At 25.2% G+C, this 10,622-nt stretch overlaps 2 protein-coding genes across 3 annotated transcripts; one reads left to right on the top strand and one right to left on the bottom strand.

The window, feature by feature from the left end:
• Positions 1-121: 121 nt before the first annotated feature.
• On the bottom strand, positions 122-1,002 carry LOC149057880 (52 kDa repressor of the inhibitor of the protein kinase-like). The gene is made up of 2 exons (XM_089223840.1): positions 829-1,002; positions 122-745 (listed from the first exon to the last, which is right to left on the bottom strand). Exons 1-2 carry the CDS (start codon positions 915-917, stop codon positions 550-552), a joined length of 285 nt encoding a protein of 94 aa, XP_089079966.1. The 5' UTR covers positions 918-1,002; the 3' UTR covers positions 122-549.
• Positions 1,003-1,395: 393 nt separating this feature from the next.
• Positions 1,396-10,449, top strand: LOC107170671 (dual specificity mitogen-activated protein kinase kinase 4-like). 2 transcript variants are annotated; one of them, XM_089223836.1, is made up of 12 exons: positions 1,396-1,722; positions 1,822-1,878; positions 1,946-2,036; positions 3,557-3,661; positions 4,068-4,097; positions 5,871-5,934; positions 6,004-6,117; positions 6,476-6,595; positions 6,660-6,779; positions 7,454-7,633; positions 7,692-7,912; positions 7,982-10,449. In XM_089223836.1, the coding sequence occupies exons 1-12, from the start codon at positions 1,686-1,688 to the stop codon at positions 8,145-8,147; spliced, it is 1,305 nt and encodes a 434-aa protein (XP_089079962.1). In that variant the 5' UTR covers positions 1,396-1,685; the 3' UTR covers positions 8,148-10,449. The 2 variants fall into 2 exon arrangements, with proteins under 2 accessions (XP_089079962.1, XP_089079963.1); XM_089223837.1 differs by lacking the exon at positions 4,068-4,097.
• The last annotated feature ends 173 nt before the right edge of the window (positions 10,450-10,622 follow it).

Below are 10,622 nucleotides of genomic sequence, written 5' to 3'. Positions count from 1 at the left end.
TTATTAGGTTTTACGTGGTTTATAAACAATAACATTAAAAGTAAATACGATAGGTAAATTCTGATTCCACCAAAATGTTGAGTAAACATTTCCATAAAATTTCTTTGGAAAAAACACCAAATTAAGCATGTAAAAACATATATTTTTTTATAAAAGATTACAATAATATAAAAAATACATAGTTAATTAAAATATAATACATAATAATAATATAAGCTTAAAATATAACCTTACAATAAAAGATGTTGAGTGGTGTTACGACCTGCCTCTGAATGTCGTGGATATCCCTAACCGTCTGGCGACTCCGTCATACGAGGGGTCCCAGAAAGACTGAGTATTCCAATACATGATTCTTATGCAGTATTAATTTAAAACTTACGAAAATGTGTCATTGCACAACCTTATGTATAGGTAATTTTTAGTATGGACAGTATGGGTCCGTAACAGTAGCTGAACAATCCATATGCATCTCTCAGCCGTGTAGCAGCAGCATAAAAGCATAAGCAAAAGCAAAACCAAATTAGAAGTTTCCATTTAGTATAAAATATATTAATTTAAATAACAAAAAGTCTTACCACTAAATATTGTTGGTACAGCATTCATTGTAAGACGGTTCTTATTCCTGGGATTTAAAAACATATGGTCTTCAAAATGAACACCACATACTCTATAACTCTTTTGTAAAGAAGCAGGATCTTTTCCTAATAAATGTAATGTTTGACATTTTTCCATCCATTGTTTACACCTATAATAGAATATAATAAAATAGTAACACAACAAATCATAAGATATACAGATTAAAATTATATAATAAACCTAAATACTCACCTCGATAAGTCACTTGGGAATCTAAAATAGCTAATGTCTGTGGTTTTTGACATTTTATTATTGCAAAATTTAACTGCACAAGAAGTCATTTTGAAAAAACTGAGATTTTTAAAACACGAGTGTTCAATGAAAAATTAAAAAATTTGTTTGAGGTTTTGTATGTCTTGATTTTATGGATATCACTATATCAGTATATCACCATCAAGTGTGCCACCAGTATACGGTATAATTCAAATATTTTAAGTCCGCTAAAATAGTCACATTGATTTCGGCGGAGACCTTGGCGGTGATCTTATCAACCATTTTTTGTTTACATCGAAGTGCACTATCTGTTTTCATATAATCTGTGCCTTGGCGGTGATCTTATCAACCATTTTTTGTTTACATCGAAGTGCACTATCTGTTTTCATATAATCTGTGATTATACCGTAGTATTGTTCAATCTGTGTTTCAAGTCTGTGCATGAATATAATATATATGTAAAATCTAAAGTCAGTGTAGCCAAACGAGATGTCAATGATCCACTCGACTAACATTTTATCTTTGAATTTTTGTTATCAGTAATGTCATCCTCAATACTTTCTTGTCGTGTTGAGACGTTGAGTACTTGAGTATTTGAGTGTTCAATCGTTCTGTGTTCACTTAAATTCAGTTTTTAGTACTTCACTCCTTCAGAATTCGGTGTTCAATTTTAAATTTCAATAGTTAAACTAAGACTTGAAGGGAACTGGTAAAAATTTAGTAAATTTTAAGTTGGATATATAGTTATTTTCTAATATTCTTGAGTTATCCCACAATCAGTTTCAAATCATTTAACATTTTCTCATGAGTGTTAGCAGCATACTAGTCAAACAAAAATGTCCAACAATGACAGTAACGGAAGTTCGCCGTCTGGTTAGTAATATTATATAGTTTTATTTATGCATGGATAACTTATTCAAAACACTTTCAAAGGAAAATGTTCTATGTTGTAAAGTTTGACTTTGATTTTAGGAGCTGCAAGACCTTCTCATCCACAGTTAGACATGCGTCAAGAAGCTGCGGTAACAGGTATTTATTGAGTTTGGTTTAATCAAATATTTAACTAAAATTTAATGTACATTTTATTCATTTTTAGAAAAAAGAAGACAGTTAAAATTGGCTATCCAAGGAACATCTGGTGCTTCATTTGGATTCAATTATCCAATACCAAGCTTACAGTCATTAAAGTGAGATCGTTTATTTGATTAAATTTGATTTTACTAATAACTTTTATCAGAAAATCTAGCTCTTATGTTTCAAGTTCCAACGCATAATAAATGTAACTTCAAAGTATTGAATAAGTTAAATAAATATTTAATTTAAATTGTTGAAATATGTGGTGTTTATGATTGTTCGATTGCCTTAATTTTAATTAATTATTAAGACTGAGTCAATTAATTAAAAACATGTCTAGATAAATTATTTTGAAAATAAGTTTAATTTATGCTAGGTTTGTCTATTATACCAATTTTATTCAAATTCTATAAATAGAAAGTATTTCATTTTTTATCATAAAAAAATTATACAATAATAAATATATATTTTAATTAGATATTAAGAAATAGAAAAATATTCATTTGGCATTTATTATTGAAACAGTATAAACTTATTTCACAGTTGATTAAAACTAGTAAAAGTACTATAACTGGATAGGTTCTTATATTTTCTGACATTCATTTTTTTGTCAAGCACTTCAAATATCAAGTATTATAATAATTTCGTTGAAAACAAAAAATTATACCGTAATATTTAACCATTCCTTACATAATAACATTTATATTTTGATTAAATGTTTTTAATTATTTTAAAATCATATTGTGTTATTAAGTAGCTTATTAGATGTGTGGCTGTGAGATGGATATTATGCATTAAATAAATGATAATAAAAATATTGCCATAAACTACCAACATTATATATTTCTAATATAATGTTTTTAAAGTTAGGTACCATAGTTGAAACTTAAAACACTTAAAGTGTAATTACAAGTCAAAACCAATACAGAATAATATGATAAATCTACTCTTAAATCTATATGCAGATTATTGTATAATGTTATGTATAGTAAATTCCTACGAGTTATGACCAATTTTACTAAAAATCCACATGTTTAACACTACTGATGTTTTTGTGTCATTGGCCCACAACACCAACCAATCACTATTTAATTTTTTTATGTTTATTCATAATAACTACTTTAAATTACAATTAAAGCTATATTTATAGAATGACATTGAAATATGACCAAAATAAACAATTACACACACTAGTGACCTATTGGAATAGATTTGATATGTGATATTTTACCAGTAAAAAGTTAAAAAAACTATGACCAGCATTGGATATAAATATTTATCTATTTTAAATAAGCTTAACTCCAATGAAATTTTCAGTATTATAAAAATTGCCTAGTATTGTAGTTTAAATAAACATTTTGAAATTGAATAATTAATAATTAATTAATTGTCTTACTTATTGTATTTTGAAATGTGTCAACATATATCTAGCTAGTTTGAAAATACAAATATATTAATATTATTATTAATTTGAGACATATGTGTCGATAAATATTGGATTAATTAGTATATAACATACAATTTGAGTGCAAGTGTCTTTGTCATAAGAGTTATCAGAACATTTAAATTTAAATTGGATACTATATTAAACTGTATTTTAGTAATTATATAAATTTAAATTGATTATTTTCAGGTTTGAAGAAGATAATAAATTATTAATCAATGGTTCTACAACAAAACAACCAAATTTACCTAGAGTACGGTTATCTAATACTGAAACAATGAGTGAAAAGTCTCGGTAAGTTCAATTATTTATGTTCTAGACTGAGAGGATCATAATTTACTGTTTAAAATAATATTTTTATTATTTTTTTCCTAAATCCTGTCAAATTTCAATTTGTCATCACTGTTGGAACAGTAAAACTGCTTCAATTGTTCAATTTAATAGTGGTTTCTAGTATAAAATGTTATCTAGTTGGTATTTTCTGAAGTCAAAAGCACATTATAAAATTCCCAGTATTTTCTAAAATATTCAGGAAAACTTAAAATAAATAAATGAATCTATCTTGAAAAAAAAATAATAAATTAGTGATATTTTTTTATTGGAGGATTAATGCTTATAAATTAAAGTTATTGCAAGCAAAAACTTAAATAATTATTTTTAAAATACTAGTATTATAAAGATATTTTCTTTATGTATACAGATACAGATCCATAGAACGTACTAAATTACGGTAAGTTTCAAAAGAAAAACAATGAAAAATCTTCTTTTTTTTAATATAAATTCTCATGCATATTATGTAATTAAAATCTAAATAAATATAAATATTGAAATGTTATTTTAATAATACCTTCCTGATTTTTTTTACTTTTACTTAAAGCGAAGAATTTAAATTTTGAAGAAAAATTTTTTTATAGTTTACTTAAATAATTTTTTATTTTACTAATCATATAATTTAGAAATGTTTTTGCCATTTATAATGAAATTTATTTTTGAGTGTATAATTATTGGGATTATAATTTGCATAATGTTATGTATGTCTGAATATACCTACATTGCTTTTAAGGTTATCTCATAAAATAAATTATTGTTAAGAACAGGTAAATAATAATTTTTGCTTTTTAAAATTAATCAACATCATTTTTTATTTTTTATTCTTTAAATATTTTAGATAATTTACTAATTTACACTAATAAGGATATTTAGTAAACTCAGAAATGCTTTATTTCTAATATATTAAACTTCAGTTTTGGTTTAAATAACTAATAAACTTAATAGCCAATACCTAATAGGTATGTTGTGTATTTTATAATTATTTACAATTTCAATATTAAAAAATAACTAACCAGTCAGATGGCTTAATATTATAATGTTATGCTATTTTTACATGAATTCAATAAACTTAGAACATTTTAAATAATTTATTATTTAATTAAAAATGCATATTTATCACTTATGATTAGGCCTAAATTGTGTCGCTTTTCCATGGCTAATCAGTGGTTCATTGTTTTAAAAGAGATATTTTTGTATGTTCATTTAAATATTATTACTTATATGTATTTTTAAACTTGAGATCATTGTTGGTATGTCATAAATATTTATATTTTTAATTTTTAAGCAACAACTGCTTTTATAGTAATGTTCTATAGGTTGTTACAAGAATGTCAAGAACTATACACTTCCCTACTTAACCCATAATCAGGCACGTGCCTCTTTTTAATATTAATTGTGGTGTGCGGGTCTATCAGACCCCATTTCTAAAAACGCGTATCATATATACAGAAAATTAATTTTTTATAATTCAAAGAAGTAATTGTTTATTATAAATATTATAAATGTGAATAAAAATTATTTATAAAATATAAAATAAAAACAAATACAAAATTATGTGTGTTACTTAAAATTATATTACGAAAAATTAAAATACAAAAGTGTATGTCAAGTTTTGTATCTGACACTCAATGTTTATGTGTTAACATTAGTCCGACGACTTGGGCCTGTTTATAAAATGCAGGTTGGCTCATGGGTACAGTAAATAAAAACTGTTATTGTTGAAACTAATAAGTTGAATATATTTTGTGAATTTTTTATTTTAAAATACTTATAGAAATAATTACAATTTATTATTCTCTTAAGTTCCATAGTAATAACTGTATTATTTGAGTAACATCACTATTATTTCAAAGATTTTTATTATTATTTGCTTAATTTAAATAAAATTATGTAATGGTATAATATTATTAAAAAAAAAATGTATATTAAATGACTAAGAAATGTTTAACTTTTCAAAATTATTGACCTCTCCTATACCTATCTCTGCTCTAGCATCTGTGTCTGGTTGAATGTTTGAGTCAGTATAGTGCATAATTTAATAATATTTGTAAAACATTTACTTGATATTTGAGCTTATTGTGAATTGCTGTTTTTCATTTAAATCTTGAAAACTAATAATTATTACATTAAAATTTAAAAACAATGTGTATCATTTTTTGTTTTGTATTTATAGAGAAAGATTAAAAATGTGTCAAACAATACAATCCACTGGAAAACTACAACTTTCTGAAAACAAGGTTGTTTCTTTTAAAACTAATTAAATATAATACTTGCATGTTTATAACTTATATTTAACTTTTTTTAAGGTGTATGATTTTACATCAGATGATTTACAAGACTTAGGAGAGATTGGTCGAGGTGGTTTTGGAACTGTGAACAAAATGTTACACCGTAGTAGCGATACAGTTATGGCTGTTAAGGTATTCTAATTTATTAAAATAGTACATTTATGTTCTATAGCAGGAATGCCAAATCAATGGCATATGTGCCCGACGTGGCCCGCGAAAAGATTTTGAGGGATCACATAAAATTAAAATATTTTTATCACAATTTGAGTTGGCTACATAATATATAATATATAATAATTTTCTTTGAACGCTCAAAAAAAAAAGGGTAGTTTTTGGCTCGTAGTGATCAAATATTTTGCCATCCCTGTAGTAGTATAGACATGTACAGATTTTGTAAACAGCGAGGGAAGAGAAATTTTAGCTACAAAAATGTGTTGTCAATTAGGTACATTTTAAGAATTTTAATTATTTTAATTTGTTTTATTATCAGAGGATAAGATCAACTGTTGATGAAAATGAACAAAAACAATTACTAATGGACCTGGATGTTGTGATGAAATCGAATGAATGTCCTTATATTGTACAGTTTTATGGAGCTCTTTTCAAAGAAGTAATTTTAAATAGTTAAAATTAAAATTAATATATGAATTTATATTATGTATTTTTTTAAATAGGGGGATTGTTGGATTTGTATGGAACTTATGGACACATCACTGGATAAATTCTATAAATATGTCTATGAAAAATTAAACCAACGTATCCCAGAAAATATATTAGGAAAAATAACTGTTGCGGTAAATGTTTTTTAAATGATAATGTATCAACAAAATGGATTTTTAGTAAATTTATCTTTTAATAAATGTTTTAATTTTTATGATCTAAAACCATACAAATAAGTATTTAAATAATGACTTTTAAATGAATTTATTTAACTTTGAGAGTTATAATATTAAGTAGTATACAGTCGTTGCCAGATAAATTGAACAGGCGGTGTCGACGCGATAACGAATAACTAGGGGTTTTCTGTAGTTGAATGTCAGCACTCAGCCGAGACATTTATTTTTAAACTTTTATAATAAGCAAATTGATGAGCGACTGATGCACGCTACACTGTCGATATATACTAGCGACTATAGTTTAGGATACACCTACCAAAAAATGCTGCCGCTTACTCAATTTATCTATCAATGACTGTACAAAATGTATGATTCATATCTATTCATAACAATAAAACAAAATTCATAAAAAAAATTTAATTTGGTATTGGTATACCAACGTTTCTATTCAAAGTTATCATTGAAAATTAAAATACTTTTTATTTATTCAAAACTAAAATTCTATTTTGTTGATTCATCAACCCATCGTTTTCCAATTATTAAAAGATGTACCATACGATATAAGACACTATAATATAATTAATTTTGTTGGTAATAGAATATATTGATATTAATGGCTTTATACATTTTAGACTGTAAAAGCATTGAATTACCTTAAAGAAAAATTGAAAATTATTCACCGTGATGTTAAGCCCAGCAACATTTTATTGGATTCTCGAGGAAATATAAAACTCTGTGACTTTGGTATCTCAGGGCAGTTGGTAGATTCTATAGCTAAAACTAGAGATGCTGGCTGCCGTCCTTATATGGCTGTATGTTTTGTTGGAAGTATTCAAAAATAGTTTGTGGTATAATTATATTTAATTTCAGCCGGAAAGAATTGATCCAGTTCGTGGTCGAGGAGGTTATGATGTCCGTTCAGATGTTTGGTCCTTAGGTATCACCCTAGTCGAAGTTGCTACTGGGAGGTTTCCATATCCAAGATGGAGCTCTGTTTTTGAACAATTATGTCAGGTTGTTCAAGGAGATCCACCTCGATTGCAAGCTTCTAACAATTTTTCTCCAAATTTTGTGAATTTCGTAAATACATGGTAATTTAACATAAATTTAAGCTGTTAATATTAAGCAACCATTAACATATTTGCTATTGTTATTTTTAGTTTGATAAAAGAAGAAAATCAAAGGCCTAAATATAACAAATTACTAGAACATTTATTCATAAAGCGAAGTGATGCTGAAAGCGTAGATGTAGCTTCTTATATTAGTGAAATAATGGCAGCAATGGAAAATGATGGTGCATTCATGTACACGATGAATGACCCTTGATAGTGTTTTTAATTTTGTTCAAAAGTACACAGTCCATAGGTACTTAATACAAATCAAGATTTATTTAGTTTCAGTGAACTTACTCAATCAGTTGTAAATAATTTGGTTTCATATTATCTTGAGGATTTATTTTTCCGATAATTATGGCAAACTTCCGACAATTTTTTAATAGTTTTTGACTAAAGTTTTTGCTTTCAAGACAAAATAACTTAACAGTAAGATGACATATTATTTTATTATTATTACTACCATTATTATTGTTGTTGATATCTTAAGACAAATAGAGTAACATGAAAACCATAATATGGCAGTTTTTTTGTCTCGCAAAATTTACGATGACTTGGATTTTAATTTATTTCTGTCAGTTTTATTTGACTTTATGGAAGGTAATTATTTTACACACAAATCTCGTTTTGGAGTAAGTTTTTTATCCAACTACTACAAATATCTGTAGTATAAAGGATGTGACTATTGTATATCATATAGATTTGTGTGATTGGGCTAAAAGTTCTATTTTCTTGTACTTGGATGGTAGTTAAATAAATCTACTAAAGTCACATAGGGCAAACTTGTATTATAGAATAATTTAGATATGACCTAAATAACCCACTGAATATAAATAATTAACTAGAGATAAATTAAATTGATATCTTTGGTTGAACATAATTTTATAAATTAATTTGTATGTATTGTATTTTTACATAGTTTTGTCTTTAGTAAACTTTTAATAGATTGAACTTATTTGACAAAAGTCCACATAGTGCCTTTTTAGACTCATTTTATACACAAGTTCCATCAAAATTGGGCCCAAAATATAATTTAAGATATAAAAGAAGTAATACATTGTTTCTAGTTTTGTACCCATTACTGTGATAATTTATGTTTTTTTGCAAAATTTTCTTCTCGTGTGTATACCAATTATGTTTTAAATTCATGTAATCATGTATTATATTTTAATTGAGTTATTATTTTGTTGTTCAAAACTCAAATACATCTAATTATTATATTCCATTATTATATTTAAGTATTGGTTGTCTGGTCGCTGTTTAAGAACATTGGCTATATATTTTAATAAAGATTACTTACAGACTAAAAAATATTTTTGTTTTCAATTAAAATTCATTTTAATAAATCCTAGTCTACAAAGTCATAAAGAATATATCAATGTTGTTAAACAGTTAAAAATACTACAAATACATTTTTGTAATATGTTAGTGTAATTAAATTGTAGCCTTATATATTTTTTCATTAATTTTGTATAATGATATCAAATACCTACTAAACTAAAATAACCATCACAAAACACATAGTAGGTAATTGTATTGTAATTGTAATCACCATTTATTTTCTAGATTATGTCATTGATTAAATTCAAGTTCACTAGTTCAAACTGACTTTCTGGTATTTATGTATATACATTTATGACATTATTAGTTATGCATTTCAGTAGTACTGTTCACTAAAATAAACTTATAATAAAAAAAATAAAAGAACAAATTGAAAATAGATTTATTTAATAACATATAGAATGGCTATATATTTGGACGCTTTAGTGACAATCAAAGCTTTACAATAAAAAATGTTCTTTAATCAAGGCTTATTTAAATAAAATATTACCTATGTATATACTATATACACATTATATTTGTGATACGTCTATGATATTATCACTATAATATAAATATAAATTATAAAAAAAATAATTGCAATGCTAAAATATTACTGCAATATTGTCAAAATATTTTTCCAATTTGTATTATTGTGTCAATTCAATTTTATTATTTTACTATAGATTTTAATCAAATAATAAACTCATAATTTAAAATAAAATGTACTGATTTAAATTTTATTTTGTACGCTATTGCCTATTGTCTATATTACGTCTTAGCATGATTGAAATTTATTTTTTCCTTGTATTTGAATCATCATATTTTGTAATATTAATTACAGAAAGACCTCATTATAAAAGAATTGCTTGGTAAAAACTTACATGGGTATATTAAAATACTACATGTGACTATTCCGTCTTTTATGAGGTTTTACTGTATAATTATAGCTTAGATTGTAACATAATGGCATACTTTTGTATACTTATTTAACTTTAACTATTTAAAGTTGACTGTCAAAAAAATTATTATTCTACATAATATACACAAACATAATAATATTTATAATTGATACTTATTGTGTTTTAAAATTGAAAGTTAAGAGTACATTATGTATGATACATAAAAACATAGTACTTTAAATTATTGTTCAAATTTTAATGCAATAAATATAAAATGTTCAGAATTTTTTCAAACAGCTATTTTTATTTTAGATTTCTTGTTAAGCTATGTAAATCCATGAAAATTACCAGTGCTCCAAACCCTTAACGGTAAATTGAATAACTGATATAATTTAAAAAAGAATAACAAAATTATAATTCCAGTTTTATAATTTTTATAAGTTGAATATCATTATAGAACTACTCTG

The sequence above is a fragment of the Diuraphis noxia genome, unplaced genomic scaffold (assembly GCF_037042655.1).
Source record: "Diuraphis noxia isolate RWA-SAM2 unplaced genomic scaffold, SU_Dnox_SAM2 contig0003, whole genome shotgun sequence".
In the NCBI taxonomy this organism is placed as follows: domain Eukaryota; kingdom Metazoa; phylum Arthropoda; class Insecta; order Hemiptera; family Aphididae; genus Diuraphis; species Diuraphis noxia.
The sequence above is the reverse complement of the archived record's forward strand: the minus strand, read 5'-3'. Positions and strand labels throughout refer to the sequence as shown.

Excerpts from the sequence above, each read along its gene's own strand:
- LOC149057880 (XM_089223840.1), bottom strand. The coding sequence starts at position 917 with ATGACTTCTTGTGCAGTTAAATTTTGCAATAATAAAATGTCAAAAACC. Across the intron at positions 746-828 it reads TTCCCAAGTGACTTATCGAG|GTGTAAACAATGGATGGAAA; the intron begins GTGAGTATTTAG and ends ATTCTATTATAG.
- LOC107170671 (XM_089223836.1), top strand. The coding sequence starts at position 1,686 with ATGTCCAACAATGACAGTAACGGAAGTTCGCCGTCTG. Across the intron at positions 5,935-6,003 it reads TACAACTTTCTGAAAACAAG|GTGTATGATTTTACATCAGA; the intron begins GTTGTTTCTTTT and ends ACTTTTTTTAAG. Across the intron at positions 6,780-7,453 it reads TAGGAAAAATAACTGTTGCG|ACTGTAAAAGCATTGAATTA; the intron begins GTAAATGTTTTT and ends TATACATTTTAG.